We start from the raw sequence: 25,087 nt of genomic DNA on the forward strand, positions 1-25,087 counted from the left end.
TCATGAAAGGCACAATATAATGTAAGTCTTTTTTTTCTTTTCAGTTAAGGTGCTGTCTGCAAAACCTACTGCACCTCACTTATTTCGTGTCACCGTATTCAAAATATGTTTCACAAATTCCTGCAACCTTCCTGAACAAAATTTCTGACTGTTTTCACAATCCCTTTAACAGTCTAGATTTTCCACTGCAATGCCTGGCAATTCTGCCTGTTTCTTAAATAGTATTAAATAATCTCTTCTAAACAATTGAAAAGATGAACAATCTCTTTTATATATACTAGGCAACAAGACACAAATCTATGTATCATGGTTGTCATGGTAAAAGTATTGGTTGGGAAAGAGCAATATCCTTTTCAGTATGACTAAGAATTATCAAACTAATGCTTGCAATAAAATGGATAAAGGTTTCAGCAAAATGTTTTCATAGGAGACCACATCCCTTTAATATGTATTTACATTTTATTGTTAAATGTAATAACTTAATCAAATCAAACACCAATATTTTTATTAATCAATTCCCATTTCGAAGTTTACAGATTTGTATTCATTTATGTAGCAGTGAAAATGTTTTACATTTCACTCTGCCAGCTAATTTTCCCAAAAGTCAAATACTTCATTTTAGCTTTTCTTCCTTCTCCCTTTCTCAAATTTGTGGAGCATATTTCTGCTCAAGTGCATAAGGATGCAAGTGTTGAAACAACTTGGAATATTCACAACAGATACTTGTCTATGAATTTTCATTAAAATCATCTGGTAATTGCTTAAGTAAAGAATGATTAAATGTTTGGCCAAAATGAGACTGAGAAGTTCAGTGTTTTAGTACATTGTCACCTTGCATCTAGAATCTTGGGCTCAAATCCAGTTTAATTTGTGAGGGTGACAATGTCTCCCTTTTTCTGTTTGTGGTAAGAGTCCCCCACAAAATGTGTTTGAAGTTCCAATTTCCATCTTATAGCATAAAACATTATTCAGTTTGCATCAAAATTAAATTGATAATCTTGCTGTGAGAAAGCACATGAATGACAGCTGTGCAACATGAAAATATTATATTGGTACAGCCAGAACTACTTTTATCAAACAATGCTTAAAACCAAAGAAGGTTTCACTTTCCATGCTGTCTTTCTATTGGTGCTCCAGGAATGCTTGATGATAGCACTTTAATGAAACTGAGAAAGGTGATCCATCCAAAACAAATTGTGAAAAAGGTTGGAAACCTGAGTCAGCCATTAATTCTTAATACCGACTTAGCTGAGTATAAAATATAACCCAAAAGAATGCATAGCTCACTCCTGAGACACAAAATTTTGATGTATTGAATAGATCAATGTATTGATATTTTCCCCTCCTCTTGGTCTAATATATCAACTCATTATTGAATTTTGCGTTAACACATTGAAGGGAAATCAGTGTATATTGCATTTGATGTTACCCTCAGCTACTTCCTTGACCTGCCTCTGGTCTAGTTGCTGTCTCTTGGACATTCCAGCAGGTCTTACACTGTCGCAAGCTGCTCTAGCAGTTTACATTGTATTCTAAAATCAGACCTATTTTGCCTGGTTAAAAAAAAGTTGTACTTTTCAACTTGAGCTTACAACTAGGCTTAGTTAATAAAATTAAGGATTTGTTAACAAACTATACAGACTAGAAAAAAATAACACATCTACTTTATAGCATCTTATATAGATCCACAGGTACATTATTGAATAAAATTTGATAATAAGCCGCATTAGGAGAAATGAGAGCAGATGGCCATTGGTCAGTGAAATAGGTGTTAAAGAGCATCTTAGAGGAAGAAGGAAAGAAAGAGGACCTGAGTTATTTAATGAAGAAATATAGAGATTGGAGCCTTAATTGCTGTGAAGACATGATTGCTAATTGTAGTGTCATTAAGATCAGGGATGCTCAAGAGATCAGAATTGGAGAAATGTAGCAATTTCACAGGATTGTAGTTCAGAAGATTAAATACCAAAGAGTCATGATGGGGAAGGTCAAGATCAGGGAGGGATTTGAAACATGGATAAGAACATCAAAATTAAGACACATCCTATTAGACACCGCTGTAGATCAATAAGCATTTGACTGATGGACAGATGGCATTTGTGTAATGCAACACAGACAGCAAAGTTTTGGATGACTGAAGTTCACACAAGTTAGAAAGTGGGAAGCCCATCTTGAAGTTAAAATAATCAAGTCCAGAAATAACAATGAGGATTTAGCAACAGATAACCTGAAACAAATGTGGAGTCAGACAGTGTCATTGAGTCATAGAGTCATAGAGATGTACAGCATGGAAACAGACCCTTCGGTCCAACCAGTCCATGCGATCAGATATCCCAACCCAATCTAGTCCCACCTGCCAGCACCCTGCCAATATCCCTCCATACCCTTCCTATTCATATACCCATCCAAATGTCTTTTAAATGTTGCAATTGTACCTGCCTCCACCACTTCCTCTGGCAGCTCATTCCATACACATACCACCCTCTGTGTGAAACGGTTGCGCCTTAGGTCTCTTTTATATCTTTTCCCCCTCACCCTAAACCTACACCCTCTAGTTCTGGACTCTCCGACTCCATGGAAAAGATGTTGTCTATTTATCTTATCGATGCCCCTCATAATTTTGTAAATCTCTATAAGGTCACCCCTCAGCCTCCGATGCTCCAGGGAAAACAGCTTGTTCAGCCTCTCCCCATGTTCAAATCTTCCAATCCTGGCAACATCCTTGTAAATCTCTTCTCAACCCTTTCAAGTTTCACAATATCTTTCTGATAGGAAGGAGACCAGAATTGCATGCAATTTTCCAGCAGTGGCCTAACCAATGTCCTGTACAGCTGCAACATGACCTCCCAACTCCTGTACTCAATACTCTGACCAATAAAAGAAAGCATACTAAACACCCTCTTCACTATCCTATCTACCTGCGACTCCACTTTCAAAGAGCTATGAACATGCACTTCAAGGTTCTTTGTTCAGCAACACTCTCTAGGACCTTACCATTAAGTGTATAAGTCCCACTAAGATTTGCTATCTCAAAATGCAGCACCTCGCATTTATCTGAGTTAAACTCCATTTGCCACTTCTCGGCCCATTGGCCCATCTGATCCATTAAATACGACCTGTATTTTCAGATGTTGTCACCAAAGTACAACAGGTAGATGAGTAATAGGAGGGAAGGGGAATCATGGATAGATCCTTATGAGGGAGCCAAACAGGGGAACACCAGAGGCACCAATGTAGTAGTGTGAAGAGAGGCCATTAGAAGTCATTCTCTGGCTAAATTAAAGCACACATGATTGTGGGTAGTGTACTGACTTGGATAAAGAACTGATTTGCAGATAGGAAACGAAGAATAGGAATAAATAGGTCTTTTCCCAAGTGGAAGGCAGTGAATCATGGAGGAATACATGGAATAGATCCCAGCTATTCACATTATATATGACTGATTTAGGTGAGAGAACTAAATATAATATTTCCAAGTTTTCAGAAAACACAACGCTAAATGGGAGGGAAGCTGTGAGGTGGGTGCAGAGATGCTTCAGTATGATTTGGACAAGTTAAGTGAGTAGACAAATAGTGGCACATGAATTATAATGTGGATAAATGTGGGGCAATCCACTTTGGTAACAGAAACGGGAAGTCAGATTATTATCTGACTGGCGGTAAGTTATGAAAGAGGGTGTGCAGCAAAACCTGGGTATCCTTGTATGTCAGTGGATGATATTAAGTCTGCAGCTGCAACAGACAGAGAAGAAGGCAAGTGTTATGTTGGCTTTCACAGCAAGAGGATTTGAGTGCAGGGGATGGGATGTCTAGCTGCAATTCTACAGTGCCTTGGTGAGCTCGCACCTGAAGTATTGTGTTTAGTTTTGGTCTCCTTTTCTGAGAAAAGATGTTCCGGCTGTGGTCGGAGTGCAACAAAGGTTTGCCAGACTGATTTTTGGGAAGGAAGGACTGACATATGAAGAGAGATATGTTAGTTAGGACTGTATTCATTGGGGTTTACAAGAATGAGGGGACATCGTATAGAAGCCTATAAATTGCTAACAGAACTAGACAAGATGAAAACAGGAAGTAGGTTCCTGATGACTGGGGAGTCCAGAATAAGGGATCACAATCCAAGGATATGGCGTAGGCTGCTTAGGACTGAGATGAGGAAAAATTTCTTCACCAGAGAGTTGTGAGCCTGTAGAATTCTCTGCTACAGAACGTGGTTGAGAAAAACATTAAATGTTTTTAAGAATGAGTTCGATGTAATTTCTTGGGCTAAAGGGATCAAAGGATATGAGGAAAAGATGGGAACAGGATGTTGGATGGTCAGCCATGATCATATTGAATGGCAGAGGAGGCATGAAAGACCAGATGACCTGTGCTAGCTCCTATTTTCTATGTTCCTATGTTTACAATGAGACAGATAAGAACGGAACTAGGCCAAAGCAGTCCCACGCAGCAGATTAGGTTGGAAAGGTGTTGCGGGCTGATGCTGTGGTCAACAATATCAAATGCTGAAGAGAGGTCAGGAAAGACGATGTGAAATAGTTAACATTGACATGTCATATGTGATTCTGTTAAGAGACATTTCAGTACCGTGATCGAGCCAGACATTTGATTGGAGGGGTTCAAGCATTTTGTTCCAGGAGAGATGGAAACGTATTTGGGAGATACAACACTTTGAAGGGAATTGGAGAGAAAAGGAAAGTTGAAGATGCAATGGCGTGTGCATGGACAGAGGAGTTGAGAGTTTTTTGTTTGTCAAAGGGGTGAATCCTGCATATTTCAAGGGGAGAAATGGTAGCTGAAGCCAAGAACCATTCAACTAATTGGCTGACAGGGGAATGAGGAGGAAAGTTGGACAGTCAGCAGTCAGGCAGAAATCTTTTCTATTTGTTAAGGGATGAAGGTGTCACTAGTTGGACCAGTCATTATTGCCCATCCCTAATTGCCCCAAAGGCAGTTAATATTCAATCACATTATTATGGATCTGGAGTCACATATAGACCAGATCAGGTATGGATGGCAAGTTTCCTTCCCTTAAGGACATCGGTGAAACAAGTGCGTTTTTGGAACAACCAACGATAGTTCCACATGTAATATTTTTATTGAATCCAGTCATTACTATCAGGTATAATAGCATTCGAACCCATTTACCCAGAATGTTAACTGAGGTTATACTGACATACAGCATGGAAACAAACCTTTTGGTCCAACTCGTCCATGCAATTCAGGTTTCCGAAACTGAACCAGTCCCATTTGCCTGCATTTATCCCATATTCCTCTAAACCTTTCCTATTTATGTATCTGTTGAAATTTTTTTTAAATGTTGTGTGTGTATCCATCTCTACCACTTCCTCAGGCAGCTCCTTCCATATATGCACCACCCTCTACCCCTCATGTCCCTTTTAAATCTTTCCCTTCTCAGGCATCTGGATTACTAATCCTACATGCTTTTATTTAAAGACATATAAAGCACATATGTACTTCAAATCAGCAAGAACAATTTTAAATTTATTATTAATTGAATTTAAGTCAACATGTTTGGGCATGTTATGATGCATCTCCACAGTCAGTGGGACCTGATGCTGGACCTCTTGGCCCAGAGGTAAGAAACTACTGTTGACTTCAAGAGCCATATCTTTGAGCCATATATCGGATATGTTCATCATCCTGTCATGGAAGTGCCTGTAGTGGAGCAAGTTATAGATCTTCTTAATGATCCTGATCAGATATGTAATGATACACTTTTGGAGCAGTTGGGACCTGAGCCTGGGCCTCCCAGCTCAGAGGTAACAACACCAGTACCATGTCACAAGAGCCCCTTAGCATAATATTGACTGCTGGGGAATAACAGTGCCGATATTTTCTAATCAAACTGTTCAGAAATGTTATTACTCACCTCTGGAGCAGATAGCTCAGTTAATGTCCATTGCTTAAATTTAATTAACAACCAATTACTATTGTAACCATGCTGCTCCTTTAACAAGGTTTTGCTGTCCTTGGCATTTTTATCAGGAGGTCGTAAAGACACAGACTACCCCAAATTGTCTGTGGTTGATCTACGTAAGAATGTTTTCATGTTAAAAAAAAACACTTGTACAATGAAAGGGGAGTGGCCAGTTCTCCCAGCTCAGCTTTTCTCTGGTTTGGTTTGGTTTTAGCAGTCTGGCTGTTCACTGAAAGTGGGCAGCCAGTTTAAGGCTGCTGGTCCAAGAAACAGAACTAAAAACCAGGCTTGAGGCCTTCAGATCAGGAGACCCACTGAAATATAAGGAATCCAGGTATGACCTTTGCAGAGTCATTAAGAGAGCCAAGGACCAATACCGATACAAAATAGAGACTCAGACAGGCACCTGGCGACTATGGCAAGGACTGAATGACATCACAGGTTCGAAAAAGAGACAGTGCAAGATAGCAGATGATGACACATCCCTCCCAGATCGTGTCAACACCTTCTGTGCTCGCTTTGAGCTGAACTTCGGCAGAGAGGTAATACCCATTCCGACAAGTCCTGATGAAACGCTCCCAACAGTCACTGCATCAGAGGTCAGATAAGTTTTCCTTAGTGTGAATCCAAGGAAAGTGATGGGACCAGACGGAATACCAGGCCGTGCACTCAGAGCACGCGCAGATTAACTGGCAGAGGTCTTCTCGGACATCTTCAGTCTCTCCCTGCAGCAGGCCATTGTCCGTGCCTGTTTCAAGAAGGCCAACATCACCTCTGTCCTAAGAAGGCTCGTGCAGCATGTCTCAATGACTACCATCCAGTGGCCCTAACTTCGGTGGTCATGAAGTGCTTTGAAAGGCTGGTCATGGCATTAATCAACTCCAGCCTCCCCACTACTCTTGACCCACCCCAATTTGCCTATCAGACCAACAGATCCACATCAGATGCCATATCACTTGCCCTTCACTCCTCCCTAGAACATCTTGACACCAAGAATAGTGATGGAAGAAACCTACTCATTGACTACACTTCAGCCTTCAACACTATTATCCCACAAGACTGATTACTAAACTTAGTGATCTCGGACTAAGCTCCACTCTCTGCAACTGGATCCTCAGTTTCCTGACCTACAGGCCACAATCAGTGAAGATTGGGGACAATATTTCATCCTCACTAACACTCAACACTGGAGCCCGCCCCCAACCCCAGGGGTGCGTACTCAGCCCCCTACTTTACTAACTGTATACCCATGACTGAGTCACCAAATACCCAACTAATGCCATTTACAAGTTCACTGATGACACCACCATAGTCGGTCGAATCTCAGATGGCGACAAAACAGACTACTGACGGGAGGTGGAAGACCTGGAAAAATGGTACACTGAGAACAACCTAGCTCTCAATGCCGGCAAAACCAAGGAACTCATTATTGACTTTCGGCGGAATGTTACTCATGCCCTACTACACATTAACAGCACAGAGATCGAACGAGCGGACAGTGTGAATCTCCTGGGAGTGGTCATCCACAACAAGCTTTCTTGGACTCTTCATGTGGAAGCACTGGTTACAAAGGCCCAACAATGTCTCTTCTTCCTCAGGCAGCTGAGGAAATTTGGCATGATGGCGAATTCCCTTGCCAACTTTTATAGGTGCGCCGTTGAGAGTATTCTGTCGGAATGTATCACAACCTGGTACGGCAACTGTATCATTCAAGATTGGAAACGTTTACAGAGAGTGGTGAACTCGGCTCAGACAATCACAAAGGCCAACCTTCCACCGATAGAATCCATTTACCAGGCCGGCTGTCAAGAAAGGCCACCAACATTCTCAAAGATCCATCCCACTCTGACAATACTTTTCTACAGTCTCCACCATTGGAAAGAAGTTATAGAAGTAACAGTTTCTCCCCTACTGTCGTTAGAATACTAAATAGACTCACAAACTCTTAGCATTCGTCTGTATCTGTGTTTTTATTTTTGCTGCTGTTTACCTATTGTTTACTTATCTATACTACTTAGCTCTGTGATCTGTCTGTATTGCTCGCAAGACAAAGCTTTTCACTGTGCTTCAGTACACGTGACAATAAATTCAATTCAATTCAATTCAATTCAACAGCTATGTGGAAGAAGGTGTTCCATGCTGAATCCCTCTGCCATCTGTTTCTCTCCTGTATGACCCTGTGTTTGATTTTGCCTTGTTTGCCAAGGATTGTTTATGGGGGATTGTTGCAAATATTTGGAACAGCATCATTAAGTTGGGATAATCTGTTGGGTTTTCAGATGGGTTAAGTTATTCTTTATTCTGTTCTCTTCTGTTTGTATTTCATTTAAACCAAAAATTAAGTGGTTGGGCCAGCTGCATCACTCCTGGAATATCCACTGTACACCTGCTTAAAACAACGAGCAAAGTTAGAGTCTGGGCTACTTTCTTGACATGTTTTGAAGGGATCTGGTCCATAACACTATATACTCAATAGTGGACAAGGAAAAGCTGATCCAATTATGCTAATCATCAAACAATCAATTCCGAACCACGTAAAAATTATCCCAAGTTAGTGACAGTTTTGCGTGTTCTATTCACGACAGCCCTAGGGACAGTATAAGGGAAACAGTGCCATAGTGGTAATATTCCAGACCCAGAGGGCTAGGTTCAAGTCCCATCTCTCCAAAGGTGTGCCATAACACATCTGAATAGGTTAATTAAACATATCTTTAAGATATTGAAGTACCAATGTTAATCCTTAAGTGAGGGAAGAGAAAAATCAAACATTTGTGGTGCTATTCACATTGTTCAACAAGAACTGGAATGAGGTGTGAGTGAAAATTGATGCAAAGTAGATTACAGGCAGCAGAGTACTGAATAAGCTAAAGTGTAGAAACAGGAGGAGAAAGAGGAGCAAAAATTCTGCAAATAGCCTCAATGTCATTGAGCTAGACAAACAGCTCATACTTGTCAATGGCATGTTTCATGCATGAGAGGGGTCAAGTGTAGCATATTGATATTAGCTAAGTGCATATTCAGACATTGGCATTTGTTTGAGGTACCAGAAGCTAGGTCCAGACATCAGAAAATGTATGGTCTTTACAGAGATGGAAAAGAAAGGAAGGAAAATTTAACATATTACATATATTGTTTGTTTTTTTGTTTTTTTTCAGCCTCTAGCAAAGTTGAAACATCTGACATACTTGGATATGTCAAAGAATAGAATAGAAACGATTGAGTCAGATATTTCTGGATGCGAAGGCCTGGAGGACCTCCTGCTTTCATCCAATCTGCTGCAACAGCTGCCTGACACCATAGGTAGGAACAATGTTACCATTTTCTTTTTATAATTTTACCATGAATATTTTCCTATAAAATATAGAGAAGAATAGAGAATAAATAATAATGTAGATACAGTTTATTGTTCAAAATATTGGTGGATGATTTTGAAAGGACATTACATAATGTAAAACTTTGTATTCCTGAGTTATGGCAAAAGGATCATGAATTAATATAAGTATCTTTTTTAATAGCGCAACCTGAATTGTAGGGCAGAATTAATGCCCACCCATTAGACGACTTTCAAGGAGGGGCCTTTTAACTCAGTGAGGAGGCATTCCTGCCAAGTGCCAACTGAGCCATTATGAGGGCACTTAAGGGCTTCAATCTGCTGCTGCTTTTGTTCAGCCAGAAGTGTTAAATCCAGTCATCTTGTCAGAAACAAAATGTCCTGAAAAGGGCCTAATTAAGGAATCAAACATTGGGAAAAGGGAGCTTGCTCAGAGCCAGCCAGAATAGGTCTTTATCCAAAAACATCCTGCCCTCAATCAATTGTGACCTGGATCCATCAGCAACACTCGATTTATCCCTGGCAGCTGCCTCTCCCAGTGGGATTTCTACTTCCATGATCATTAAATACAGGGAAGATCCACCGATGTCCATTTAAGTGCCTTAAGAATAAATTAATTCAACAGGCCTTCCTCAAAGGAGAAGGTGGAGGACCTCAGCTGACTCTCCATTTGGCAGGCCTGCATTAAATATTGCTCAAACAGTGCACTAAAGCAATCCCTGAAAGCTCACCCAGTGGCTCAGCAGATAAATGTATAAGCTTAGTAAAAGACATACAGAGCCATCAAGTCACACAGTATGGAAACAGAGCCTTCGGTCAAACTTGTCCAACCAGACATCCTAATCTGACCTAGTCCCATTTGCCAGTATTTGGTCTACATTCCTCTAAACCCTTCCTATTCATTTACCCACCCAGATGCTTTTTAAATGTTATAACTGTACCTACCTCCATCACTTCCTCTAGTAGCTCATTCCATACATGCACCACACTCTGCATGAAAAAGCTACCCCTCAGATCCTTTCTAAATCTTTCCTATCTCACCTTAAACCTATGCTCTCTAGCTTTGGATTCCTCCAGCCGAGGACAATGTTTGCTGTTCACTCTATCCATGCCTGTCCTGATTTTATAAACCTCTATAAGGTCACCTCTCAATCTCTGCTCCAGGCAAAATAGCCCCAGCTTCCTTACACTCAAAACCTCCAGTCCTGGCAACATCCTTGTAAATCTTTTCTGCGCCCTCACAGATTTAACAACATTCTTCATATAAAAGGGCAACCAGAATAGTATGCTATATTCCAAAAAGTGGCCTCACCAATGTCCTGTACAGCTGCAAAAATGATAGCTCAACTCCTAGGAGAAAGTGAGATCTGCATATGCTGAAGATCAGAATCGAAAGTGCCTGGAAAAGCACAGCAGGTCAGGCAGCATCTGAGGAGCAGGAGAATTGTTGTTTCGAGCATAAGCTCTTGATGAAGAGCTTATGCTCAAACGTCAACTCTTTTGTCCCTTGGATGCTGCTTGACGTGTTGTGCTATCCCAACTCCAATACTCAATTTTCTGACCAATGAAGACAATGTGTCAAACGCTTTCTTCACAGTCCTGACGACTTGCAACTCCATTTTTAAGGACTTAAGCATCTGCACTCCTGAGTTGCTTTGTTTGGCAACAAATTCGGTCTCTAGCTATGTTAAGGTGGTTTCAAGTCAAATGCTACTGAAACGGCTGTAACTGACAACATAGCTTGCCATTACAGAGATGAAAATCAGTCGGGATACATTAGATTCAGGAGGATATAACAAAGCTGGATATGGAGGATGTTCCAGATGGTTCAGGGATAGAATTTATTTAGTTCAAGCTAAGAAAGGCACAATGATATTACTTGAAATATTCTATAGGCCACCAACTAGTGAGAAAGATTTAGAAGTTTTTCCATTCTTCCTTCAGCAGAGAGATGTTACCAGAGGACTGGAGAATTGCAAATGTTCAAAGCACTCTTGCTCAAAAAATGGTGTAATGTAAGGAATTGGAACAGGAGTGGCCCTTCAAGCATGCTCCACCATTTGACATGATCATAGCTGATCTGCCTCAGCCTCATCTGTTCTTTCATTCAAGCTTCTCATAGCCCTCAAGTCCTTTTTACATCAACATCTTTTTCTACCTCCTCCTCTTATATATTCAGTTATCTTGCCTCCTCAATTCTCTGGTGTAGAGAATTCAAGATATTCAGTACCGTCTGAGAAAATAAAGTCATTTGCAGCTCAGTTTCAAATAAGTGTTCCCTTATTTTGTATCAATGACCTCAGTCTGAGATTCTGCCACTAATGAAAACATCTACCCTGTCAGGCCCCAATATCTTCTACATTTCAAAAAACATCACTCCCATTCTAACTTTTTTAGCTGTTCTCGATAAGTCAATCCCTTCACTAGGAATCAGCCTATTGAATCTCTTTTGAACTGCCTCCAATGCCAATATACCCTTTCTTAAAAATAGGGACCAAAATTGTACACGGTAGTCCAGATGTGGCCTCACCATTATCCTGTACAGTTGTAACAAGATTTTCCTATTTTTAAACTCCAACTTGCTCGTGATAAAGGCCAAAATTCCATTTGTCGTTGCAATTACTAACTGCACCTGGATGGTAACTTTGTGATTCATGGATAAAAAAACACCCAGATACCTTTGTGATGTACTTTCTGCTTAAATAATACTCCACCTTTTGTTTCTCCCGACTAAAGCGCATGCCTTTCCCACATTAAATTCCAGCTGCCAAGATTTTGCTCACTCACTCATCCTGTCTGTAATGCCCTTAGATTCCTTCTGTCTTCATCACAACCCACCCTCCAATCTGTTTTTGTACTATCAGCAAATTTGAATTCATTACACACTGCCCACTCCTCTAATCATCAAAGCTGTTGACTGATCTTTGAGGCACTCCACTAGCTATGTCTTTCTAACATGTAAAAGACCCCTTAAAACTTACTCTCTGCCTTCTATGTTAACCAGTCCTCAATCTGTGCTCATATATTACCCACAGTACAGTGACCTGCTATCTTGTGCAACGACCCTTTATGTGGCACTTTATCAAATGCCTTCAGATAAGACCAGCAATTACAGTCCAAGCCAGTCAATTTAACTTTGAAAGGGAAGTTTTTGGAAATGGTAATTCAAGCCAAGTTAATAGGCATTTGAGAACATTAATGTTAATTACAGAAAACCAGCACAAATTTCTTAAGTGTAAAGTATGTGTAACTAACTTGCTTGAGTTTTTAAACATGAATGGCATGGATTTCCAAATGATATTTCATATAACAGCATACACAACTGACTCATGAGTATAGTTCGAGCTCATGGAATAAAGGGACAGTAGCAGCATGGAAATGAAATTGATGAGTGATGGGTATCAGAGATTAATGGTGAACAGATGTTTTTAAGCAAGATGACATTTACAGTGGAGTTCCCCAGGAGAAAGTGTTAAGGTCCTTGTTCCTCTTGATGAAGATTAATAGCTGAGTAGTAGGTGAAATTTGAAGTTTTGAGAGCTGTAAAGATGAAAATACAAAATGTTGTAATGTGGAATGGGCAAACAAGTGGCAGATAAAATTAAATGAAGAGAAGTGTGCCATGATTTATTTCACTAGGAAGAATGAGAAGAGACAACATAAAATAGAGTACAATTCAATATGAGGTGCGAGAAGGGTAAATATACATAAATCATTGAAGAGGACAGTGCTACTTCAGAAATGGCATTAGCAATCCTGGGATTTATAGAAGGACATTGAGTACAAAGAAAGGAAGTCATGATAAACCTGCAAAAAACATTGGTTTGGCCTCAAATGGAGTATTGCATCCTATTCTGGGTACCACACTGTATGAAGGAAGTAGAGAGGGTGCAACAAATATTCCACAATATTATAGCATAAGAATGAGAAATTTCATTTATGTAATAGAATGGGGAAACAGAGGATAAATCATGAGAAATCTGGACAGAGTAGGTAAAGAGAAATTCTTCCCACTGGTCCAAGAGTCTGGAGCCCAAGGACGCTCATCTAAGGTGATTGTCAAAAGAAGCAAGGGTTAGGTGATAAAAATGCTTTTTATCCAGTGAATGGTTAAATTCTGGAATGCATTGGCTAAGACTGTGATGGAAGTAGATTCTGTCATTGTTTCCAAAGATAATTGGATCATTCTCAAAAGTGGAAATATTTGCAAGTGTATGAGAAAAAAGGCAGGGGAATAGCATTTGGTGAATTATTATTGCAGAGAGCTGGGAGAAGCAGAAAGGGCCAAATGGCTTCCTTCTGAGGTTACAGTATTCTACAGTTCCAGTCATGAATATAAATTGGTTGGGAGGTGCACAAACTGAAAGGAAACATTTATTAAAACAGTGCCATCTGTTGGTTTCATACCATTTCTGTAAGCAGAGATTATGAGATGATTTTGCAGTATTTGCAGAGCTGTGACACATTCATTTGTGCATTGATGTTGCTGCATTGAGACAGCATGCAGAACACTCAGATAATCTTTCAATTCTTTGCATGCATATCCATTTTTTTTGCTGCAGGGGTCATTTTGATACAAAAAGTATATTTATATTGTCATACACAAATGTAGAAATGATCTTGCTCCTTTTCGATATTTTTCTAAATTAATCTGTTCAGAAATGTTATTACACAGTGCTGGAACTGATAGGACTTGAACTAAGGCCACCTGACCCAAAGGTAAAGACACTACCACTGCACTTCAACAGCCGTACTTGCTCTGTATTTTATGCTTTTCACAAGCAGTGTGGTGAGATTCTGAGGAAAGGTCACTCGACCCAAAACGTTAACTCTGATTTCTCTCCACAGATGCAACCACATTGCTGAACTTTTCCAGCAATTTCTGTTTGTGCTGGCAAGATTCTTGGTAGGCAGTGGCAAAATGCCAATTTACAGAAATTAGTGTTTATTAAATGCTTTGTTAACGCATCAAATGACCTCATTAAAAGGCAGATTTCCATTTTAACAACATTGACAAATAAGCTAGACATTGGATAAACTCAACCAAGAAACATGAGTGCGTGCCTGGTGAATTCAGCTCACTGCCTGCTACAAATGGACTCAAGCTGTGCACTAAGCAGGAACATCTCAGAACACAAGTCACAAGCACCAGCCACACATACTTTCCACCACAGACATTGGATTGACTTCTACCAACCTGTCATGATCACCCTGGCACTTCTATTGTTCTTTTGCAGTGTGCTTGGAAACATTAGACTCGCATTGCAGGGCACACCAGGAACTTGCATTGAAAGGCTGCAATTGGGGTCACTTTACACATGGATACAGGGTAAAAACAATGACTGCAGATGCTGGAAACCAGGTTCTATATTAGAGTGGTGCTGGAAAAGCACAGCAGTTCAGGCAGCATCCGAGGAGCAGGAAAATCAACGTTTCGGGCAAAAGTCCTTCAGCAGGATTGGAGCTACAGCCCCAGCTCACAGATTGGACCATACTGCATCTTAGGGCTGTGCACTTGCTCTCTTAGCACTCACTCAGTTAGAGCCTATCTGCATCCTGCCTTGTCTTCCTGCACCAATTAGCGCAGTCACAGTAACAGGCAACTAGCCTTGCTGCTATGAAATCCTCTGCCTAGAAGGTACATGTTTTAGTGTATGGCAGTGTGCTACGTCAGTCTCACACCTCTACCTGTGTGCCAGCAGGTTATGAGGCAAGCACACTGTGCCTGCAGCAAGCAGGCAGCTGTGTGTCAAAGTCTGAGCTGAGTAGTCCAGAATGAAATTCATGGAGGCAGGTCAAGACTTCCCAAACCGGTGCAGGAAATGGGCCATGGTCAGGTGCCCAGTCAGGATGTTTTGAGTAAAGGGGTTCATGCCTCTGCAGTCCAGTGAGCTATTCACAGTCAGTCCATTGGTGTCATAATGACAAGTGGATAAAGAGTGGAGCTAGGAAAAGCACAGCAGGTCAAGCAGCATCAGAGGAGGGGAGTTGACATTTCAAGTCAGAGCTTTTCATCAGGAAGTGGGTCTCTTTCCAATGCAAAACCCAGATCAAAAGGGTCGTGGTGAAAGGTTACAACCTAAAACATCGAGGCCCCTCCCTTTCTGATGCTGCTTGACCTGTTGTGCTTCCTCCAGGTCCATTCTGTATCCACTCTCCAGCATTTTCTCACTATCTCTAAGTTCATGATAACAAGTTTAGAGTTTAGGGCTCACGTAGCTGGGGAGATATGCATGCTGTCCAGTCACGTCAGTCAAGTAGGCTGGCCACAGTCGGTCTGCTGAGTCCATCCCTGTTAACTAAGAGAACAGAGGGAGGAAATGAGGGCATATGACTGGGGACTGCAAGCACTCGGCAGGGGTACAGTACAAATGAAGGGTGAGTTGCAGGATTTGCCAGAGGGTGGCAAGGTGGGGCAGGACAGAACAGAAATGATGGCTCAGAGAGGGTAATTGGGATGGTGTTATTCATTGTCAGGTTCTCTGGTTGGTTTGGAGGGAGCCTACTCAGTTGTTGAGCTTGTTTATCCTGGAGGGTTAGTGAGACAACCCCAGAGACAGTTGTCACTGGATGGACCAGATATGCCAAGGGTCTTCTTGCCACAGGCTAGAACTCAGTTAGAGCTTCCAAGGGTTGGATGGACAAGCAGAGTGGAGGGGAAAGAACCACCCACCTTTACAGTATCCTGAGTGGAAGGTGTAGTGTGGTACCACCTCCAGCCAGGTGCATTCTGGCCCCACCCTGTCTTCCTGTGAAGATGGGTAGCTAGACTGGGTCAAGGTCCTCCAACCTCCTGTCGCCAGGCCTTTGGTACAGGAAATGAGTGCAGGTGTGCCCTCCACTCTAGCAGCCCCTGAGGATGCTGGCTCTCCATGGTAGCTGCCAATCTGTCCATGGCTACACACAAACAGTCGCAGGATTTGCTGCACTGATGCAGCCTCTGGGCAGTGAGAGCCATTGCATCTGACATTACAATCTTCTCTACCAGAAGAAGACTCCTTCGCCACCACTTTTTTCCAACAGGGAATCTTGTCAAAGAAACAGAATGCCATCTTTACCTTCTCTGACCTATTCCAACACTGTCTGTCAAAAAGCAGGACAGCTTCAGAATGCTGCTGCTCAGCAAGGAACCCAGGAGCCTTATAAAATGACAAATATGAAGAAGATCAATGCAGTGGAGTAGCAAGGCCACATATAGGCTCCTGCTAGGGGCTCTTTTGCTCCTGCATGATTTCAGTCCTTGCTTTATGCTTCTCTTTTTCTTTCATTTTTCATGTAATTTTTCTTTGTTTTTGTCTATTGGGGTGGGTTAATTGGTGAAATTTGTGCGGCAGCTGAAGGGGGATGAGTGTACAATGGTTTCTCCTCCCAGCAGTAGACATGGTGATGGCAGGAGCAGCAGGGATGTCCTCCTGGCTTTCAGGGATGGCAACAGTGGCAAACTCCTCCAGGTGGCGGCGGCAGCACCGACAAAGCAACATTTTGGAAGGAGGTGCGCAGCAGGATTCTTGGTGAGATGGCGGCATCACCTTGGTCTGGCTATGGAAACAGGGACTCTTGGTTCTATTAGATCCAGAGTGGGGACTCCTGGCATTGACAGGACTCCTTGCAAAGGCAGCAGCATGTTGTGCCCGGAGCCAGGATTCCTGGTGTCATCAGGACATCAGTGGAGTCAGGAATTCCTGGTTGAGGGGTGAGTGTGTGTTCAGCATGGAATACAGTGTCAGCGAGGTGGGTCCAGGGGCTAAGTGGTGGCACCTACAGAATAGCAACTTCTACATTGGTGTATTGACCACAGGAAATGGCAAGGCTGTGGATGAGGGTGGTGGTGGTGCTGATGGCGTTGGTAAGCTGGCTTTGTAACTTTTATCCTTTTTATTCTTAAACTATTCAAAATGGTGCTGGAATGTGGTGTCTGTTAAAGCTTTTCACTATATTTTACTGTATTATTCACTGTAAATGCAGCTGGCAATAAATAAATCATCCATTCATTTGTTCAGATGTTAATCATTGCATAGATATACTCTGAATGGTGCACAATAGATTGGGGCAAAATCAGATATGCATGACACCATAAGGAAGGGGAAAGTAATTAATCCAGTGAGTTTGGTACAATCGGGCCAGAAAACGTATTGGGCCTTGCAGTGTGAAACTCTTCAAAAAACTTGATATAATTTGGACTCAACCAAAATAATAAGGCTCAGCCCACAATCTCTGCTATCACAGCTATTGATTCACTTACAGCACAGAAGGAAGTCATTTGGTCTCCAGAGCAGTTCAGTCAATACCACTCCCCTGATCAATCACCTTGGCTGAGCAGATTTATTTCCTTTGGGTGCCTATCCAATTTCCTTCTGAAATCATTAACTGTGTCTGTTATATGCAGTCTGGTGCTGATTATATTAAAAATACAAAATAGACATAAAGGAATTGTGGACTGGAGTGGAACTTTGCAACTACAATTTATTGATGCCCTATTAAAATATGGTTTCTTGGATTCTGAGGAGCCAAATGCCACATATGACTGGGAAGCAGACACCTAAATCTCTCTCGAGTTAAAGACTGGTAAATTCCTTCTCCCTCTACCTACTAAAGAATAGGTACATTTTAAAGTACAGTGATATAAAACATATTTTGTTAAGTAATGTTTTTGCTTTTATTCATGCATGAGATGTGGACTTTGCTGGCTGGGCTAGCATTTATTGCCTTGGTGAATTGCTGCAGTTTGTCTTGTAGTGCAGTTATATGCTGTTACTACAGGACACCTGCGGTGGAGGGGGTGACTATTGGTCTAATAAAGTGGGATACTTTGTCCTGGATAGTGTCTAGCTACATGAGTGTTGTTGAAGCTACACACATCCAAGCAAGTGGGAAACATTCTGTTACGCCTGGTTTGTGCTTTGTAGCCAGTGGAGTCAGCTGTTGAGTTACTTACTGCAAGTTTCCTAGTCTCTGATCCACCTTTGTATCTATAGGATTTGTATGGCTAGTCCAGTCCAGTTTCTAGTCAATGGTAACCCCCATGATATTGATAATGAGGGATTCCGCAATGATAATGCCATTGCATATCAAGGGATGATTGTTAGATTCCTGGAGACTGGTTGTTGCCTGGTACTTATATAACATAAATGATACTAGTCACTTGTCAGTCAAAGCCTGGTCTTGCTGTATCTGGATATGGATTGCTTCACTGTGTTGTGATCCCAGCTGATGTTATTACTAGACGAGTCACATCCCAGACCGATCATAGAGTTCATATTTTGTTGTGCCTTTTCTTTGATTTTGAGGTGGCCTCTCACTGAAACACAATGCTCCAGATTTGTTTTTAGCAGAAAGACAAAAGTTTCTTATGTATTAGAAATGAAAATCAAAATAAATAAAATTATTTGCAAATAACTCAATTTTAAAGACTTAAAAGCACACAGTAAACTACAATCCTGTTAATTACATTCCTTTACAATACTCCAACACCATAGTCAATTCCCAAACTCTTAAACACAGAGGTTGACTTAACTATGGCTTCATTTCCCAACCTGGACAGTCTAATTGCCTTTACTTGAGCATTCATACAACTTGCTCAGCTTCAAATAACCCTTCAGTGTTTAATCAATCTCTTCTGAAATGTTTAAATTCCTTACGCTGAGGGAATCTATTTCTCCATTGTTCTAAACTATCTCCCTTTCTCAGAAGCAGCTATTTCGCACATCTAGTTTCAGCAAGACTTCTGCAAAGCCTAATAAACTAAAACTTAAAATCTCTTTTTTCAAGCTATGAATGTTTCTACTAATCAAAAGGAGCAATTGGTACAACTGAATGGCTTGCGAAGTCATTTCAGAGGGCAACTGAGAGTCAACCACATTGCTGTGAGTCTTAGAGTAGGCCAGACCAGGTGGAGATGGCAGAGATGCCAGATGCCACCCAACATCACAGCCACGTAACGGGCATTTAAACAGTCCTTGGATAAGCATATGGATGATGATGGGATAGTGTAAGGGGATGGACTTAGATTAGTTCATAGGTCAGTGAAACATTGAGAGCTGGAGGGCCTGTCCTGCACTGTATTGTTCTATGTTCTATGTCCTATTTCATTCCCAAAAGGACAATATTGAACCAGATGTTTATTTTTCCGACAATCGACAAGTCCATGTTCAAATGCTACAAAATCTGGACAGTGTCCAGGCTTGGGCTGACATTTGTGCCATGCAAGTGCTAGTCTATGACCATCAGAAATAAGAGACAATCTAATCACCACCTCTGGGCATTCAGTGGTGTTGCCATCATTAACTCCCTCACTATCAACATCCTGGGGGTGACCATTGACCAGAAACTTAACTGGAGTCACCACATAAATACAGTGGCTACAAGAGAAGGTCAGAAGCTAGGAATACTGTGGCAAGTAACTCACCTCCTGACTCCTCAAAGCCTGTCCACCATCTACAAGAGTCGAGAGTGTGGTGCTGGAAAAGTACAGCAGGTCAGGCAGCATCTGAGGTGCAGGAGAGTCGACATTTTGGGAAAAAGCCCTTCATCAAGTCGACTCTCCTGCTCCTCAGATGCTCTTGACCTGCTGTGCTTTTCCAGCACCACACTCTCAACTTTAATCTCCAGCATCTGGAGTCCTCACTTTCACCATCTACAAGACACAAGTCAGGAGTGTGATGGAATACTCCCCACTTGCCTGGATGAGTACAGCCCAACAACATTCAAGAAGCTTGACAGCATCCAGGACAAAGCAACCCACTTGATTGGTACTACATCCACAAGCATCCACTCCCTCCAACACTCAGTAGCAGCAATGTGTACTATCTACAAGATGCACTGCAGAAATTCACCAAAGATCCTCAGAGAGCACCTTCCAAATCCACAACCACTTCTGTCTAGAAGGAAAAGGGTAGCAGATATATGGGGAAAAGGGCAGCAGATATATGGAACACCACCACCTTCAAGTTCCCCTCCAAGTCATTCACCATCCTGACTTGGAAATATATCACCATTTGTTCACTGTCACTGGGTTAAAATCCTGGAATTTCCTCCTATTGGCATTATGGTCAACCCACAGTAGGTAAACTACAGTGGTTCAAGGTGGCAGCTCACCACCACCTTCTCAAGGGCAACTAGGATGGGCAATAAATGCTGGCCAGCCAACGACGCCCACATCCCACAAAATGAATTTTAAAAAAAGAAAAAAAAACTCTTCTCAACATAAAGTCTAATATGCAACCATTTACTTTGTTCATTAAACTCTCACAATGTAAACAAATTCCCATTAGCCTTCAAGATTTCTTTCAAACTGTTTTTTAAAAGAAATAACCATGACTGTACAAATTAATCAATAAACCCCTTCAGACATGCAATGCAAATACTACATGCCACTAGTTCAAATTCAAGTTCAAAAGAAAATGCTATTATAATATAGATAAATCTCACACTTTACATCATGAGTATGTGAGCAGACCTAAATATTGCCAAACATTGTGCAACCCTGAACAAACATCTTCACTCCTGAGTTTATGATTTGTATACTGGAAATAACCTACATTCTTTTTTCTGATGATAATGTTTCTCCAAATGAGAAAACATCAAAAGCAATATCAACTATGTCTCCAACACCTCATAGTAAGTGTCCTGTGACTTATTTCAACAGTAACATGCAAAAATACTGAGGGACGAGTGTCTCAAATCTTATTTCTGAATGTTTATCCTAAGAAACGGAACTTCAAGATAGCTGTTAAAGAAATCATTATATATGTTTTATGCTTTTGGTTGAGAGTATACCAAGCACTCTGGAAAATCTGATAGCAACAATAAAAGAGTTCATTAACCACATCTGTGAAATAAGCTTTATGTTGTGGAAAGTATAGTTTGAGGTCAAGAACAATAGCATCAACTGCAGATCCTCATGCAATGGAACTGAATGTTTGACAAAGGCTTTGGAGAGCTAAGATTCCACTGTGTAGCTGCCGTTCTTGTTTATTCCAACATGCAATGTGAAAGGACATAGGTCCAGACATATTGGTTTGCTTTATGAGAAATATAATTTTTGTGTATTTGTGGATTATGGATATGTATAAATACATATACACAAAAAACAAGCATGTAAACTGTATATAAATATAAAAGAAATGGTTATGGATTTAGTAGAAGGGCAATTAAACACTTATACAGAGGAACCTCGATTATCCGAATACCAATTATCCGAAAATCAGATCATCTGAAGGAGATCTCGAGGTCCTGATAGAAACATTACATCAAAGATGTGTTTCCAGCAGTGATCGCGTCTTTTGTTTGCAGTGATTAAACAGGCACTATCTCCAAATGGCTGACCTCCCACCCTCTCTCTCCCCCCACACTTTCCCTACAGAAGGGTGTTCCCTAACCCCACCCCGGCTACCCAGGAATAGTCTCTCCAACATTGTCCTGTACAGGGCAAATGTGGAACCTGTCAAAAATTTGCAGTAAAAGTGTGTGTGTGTGTGTGTGTGTGTGTACCTGTGCGCTATTTGGAGGCTTACTCCAGAAACACAGCAGCAGCAGCCTTGTTGTTGGTGTACATTCCAATGCCTCGGAGAGGGGCCGGGGTGGGGGACTGGGTGTTGCGGTGGAGGGCGGGGATGGGAGCGGGGGATCGTGCGCTTCGTGCTGGGGGGCAGGACCGTTGTTGGACAGGGTTGGGGGGGCAGGGTTCGACAGGGGGGTGGGTTGGATGGGGGCGGTGTTGGGGACGGTGTTAGACTGGGTTGGGGTGCAGGGTTGGACGGGGGCGGTGTTGAGGGCAGGGGCCCGTGCACTTTGTGCTGGGGGGTGGGGGCGGTGTTGGACAGGGGGGTAGTGTTGGGGGTGGGGTTTCGCGGACTGTGAGCTGCTGCAGTCTCCTGAATATGGAGCAGACTTTAAAACTCCAAGCCCCAGCAGAAAGGCATTTAATCGATTTTCCGAATAATCGATTATCCAAACGAAATACTGCCCGCCCATCATGTTCGGATAATCGAGTTTCCACTGTATACTTAATAATTTGCCAGTTACGAGTTACTGATTTGTTGTCTCTTCTACCTACAAGGAATATTGAAAAAACTTACAACATTGAAGGTGGATGACAACCAGCTTAATGTTTTACCCAATGCAATTGGAGGGTAAGTGGATGAGAACAAGATCAAGCTCTGTTATGGTGCCCTGTGAGCAAATGCCTTGCTGATACTCAAATAAAATCAGAACACTGTAGGTGTTTAAAATTTGAAATAAAAGCAGAACATGCTGGAAATGACCGCAGGGCTAAAGCATCTGTAGAAAGGAAAAGAGTTAATATTTGAAGAGACATTTACCTCTTCATCAGGACGTCTTCAGCCCAGTTCTGAAAAGTAATTTTTCGCTCCAAAATGTTGACATTTTTACCATATGCTGCCAGACCAGCTGAGCATTTCCAGCACTTTCTATCTGGCTAATACTCACTGTTCTTAAAATGATTTGTCAGGAATGAATGTTTGGATACAATATTGAGCATCGGAAATAGCTTGACCTCTGTCTTTCAAGTCTTTTTTTGCAACATAAATATTGTAACCAGTTAGTGAACAATTCTTCCGATTTGTTCTCTTGTTGTTGTGGTTCTGCTCGCCGAGCTGGAAGTTTTTGCTGCAAATGTTTCGTTCCCTGACTAGGGAACATCATCAGTGCTGTTGGAGCCTCGTGTGAAGCGCTGCTTTGATGTTTCTTCCGGTATTTATATTGGTTTGTTCTTGCCGCTTCCGGGTGTCAGTTTCAGCTGCAGTGATTTGTATGTGGGGTCCAGGTCGATGTGTCTGTTGATGGATGTTCTTGCCGCTTCCGGGTGTCAGTTTCAGCTGTAGTGGTTTGTATATGGTGTCCAGGTCAATGTGTCTGTTGATGGAGTTTGGGGATGAATGCCATGCTTCTAGGAATTCTCTGGCTGTTCTCTGTCTGGCTTGTCCTATGATAGTGGTGTTTTCCCAGTCAAATTCATGTTGCTGGTTGTCTGAGTGTATGGCTACTAGAGATAGCTGGTCGTGTCGTTTTGTGGCTAGCTGATGTTCATGGATGCGGATTGTTAGCTGTCTTCCTGTTTGTCCTATATAGTGTTTTGTGCAGTCCTTGCATGGTATTTTGTAAACTACGTTAGTTTGGCTCATGCTGGGTATTGGGCCCTTTGTTCTAGTGAGTTGTTGTCTGAGCGTGGATGTTGGCTTGTGTGCTGTTATGAGTCCTAAGGGTCGCAGTAGTCTGGCTGTCAGTTCTGAGACGCTCCTGATGTATGGTAGAGTGGCTAGTCCTTTTGGTTGTGGCATGTCCTCGTTCCTCGGTCTATCTCTTAGGCATCTGGTGATAAAGTTGCGTGGGTATCCGTTTTTGGCGAATACCTTATATAGGTGTTCCTCTTCCTCTTTTCGCAGTTCTGGTGTACTGCAGTGTGTTGTGGCCCTTTTGAATAGTGTCCTGATGCAGCTTCGTTTGTGTGTGTTGGGGTGGTTACTTTCATAGTTTAAGACTTGGTCTGTGTGTGTTGGTTTCCTGTTCCTAGACATGTTAGTAGAGAGAACACCCAACGGAGAATTCACCACAAGGGTACACAGGAAACCAACACACACAGACCAAGTCTTAAACTATGAAAGTAACCACCCCAACACACACAAACGAAGCTGCATCAGGACACTATTCAAAAGGGCCACAACACACTGCAGTACACCAGAACTGCGAAAAGAGGAAGAGGAACACCTATACAAGGTATTCGCCAAAAACGGATACCCACGCAACTTTATCACCAGATGCCTAAGAGATAGACCGAGGAACGAGGACATGCCACAACCAAAAGGACTAGCCACTCTACCATACGTCAGGAGCGTCTCAGAATTGACAGCCAGACTACTGTGACCCTTAGGACTCATAACAGCACACAAGCCAACATCCACGCTCAGACAACAACTCACTAGAACAAAGGACCCAATACCCAGCATGAGCCAAACTAACGTAGTTTACAAAATACCATGCAAGGACTGCACAAAACACTATATAGGACAAACAGGAAGACAGCTAACAATCCGCATCCATGAACATCAGCTAGCCACAAAACGACACGACCAGCTATCTCTAGTAGCCATACACTCAGACAACCAGCAACATGAATTTGACTGGGAAAACACCACTATCATAGGACAAGCCAGACAGAGAACAGCCAGAGAATTCCTAGAAGCATGGCATTCATCCCCAAACTCCATCAACAGACACATTGACCTGGACACCATATACAAACCACTACAGCTGAAACTGACACCCGGAAGCGGCAAGAACATCCATCAACAGACACATCGACCTGGACCCCACATACAAATCACTGCAGCTGAAACTGACACCCGGAAGCGGCAAGAACAAACCAATATAAATACCGGAAAAAACATCAAAGCAGCGCTTCACACGAGGCTCCAACAGCACTGATGATGTTCCCTAGCCAGGGAACGAAACGTTTGCAGCAAAAACTTCCAGCTCGGCGAGCAGAACCACAACAACGGATACCCAAGCTACAAATCTTCAATCAGATTTTGTTCTCTTGTGCTATGAAAGCTGAGAAGAAACTTGTCTTAAATTCAAGTGAAGTAAATGAAATATGATTTTTTTTAGATTACTTACGGTGTGGAAACAGGCCCTTTGGCCCAACAAGTCCTCACCGACCCGCAACCCACCTACCTACACCTAACACTACGGGCAATTTAGCATGGCCAATTCACCTAACCTACACTTTTTTTTGGACTGTGGGAGGAAACTGGAGCACCCGGAGGAAACCCACGCAGACACGGGGCGATCGTGCAAACTCC

General features: G+C 42.0%; 1 protein-coding gene across 2 annotated transcripts in view; it reads left to right on the forward strand.

Annotated features, from left to right (window-relative positions):
• Nucleotides 1-25,087, forward strand: part of lrrc7 (leucine rich repeat containing 7) — a 341,063-nt gene that overhangs the window by 150,563 nt on the left and 165,413 nt on the right. For both annotated transcript variants that reach the window (XM_060829788.1, XM_060829787.1), the window contains exons 8-9: nt 9,094-9,238; nt 22,327-22,399. In XM_060829788.1, the coding sequence (XP_060685771.1) occupies nt 9,094-9,238; nt 22,327-22,399 (218 nt within the window). The remainder of the gene's footprint in view (nt 1-9,093; nt 9,239-22,326; nt 22,400-25,087) is intronic.

This window comes from Hemiscyllium ocellatum, chromosome 9, assembly GCF_020745735.1.
Source record: "Hemiscyllium ocellatum isolate sHemOce1 chromosome 9, sHemOce1.pat.X.cur, whole genome shotgun sequence".
NCBI lineage: Eukaryota > Metazoa > Chordata > Chondrichthyes > Orectolobiformes > Hemiscylliidae > Hemiscyllium > Hemiscyllium ocellatum.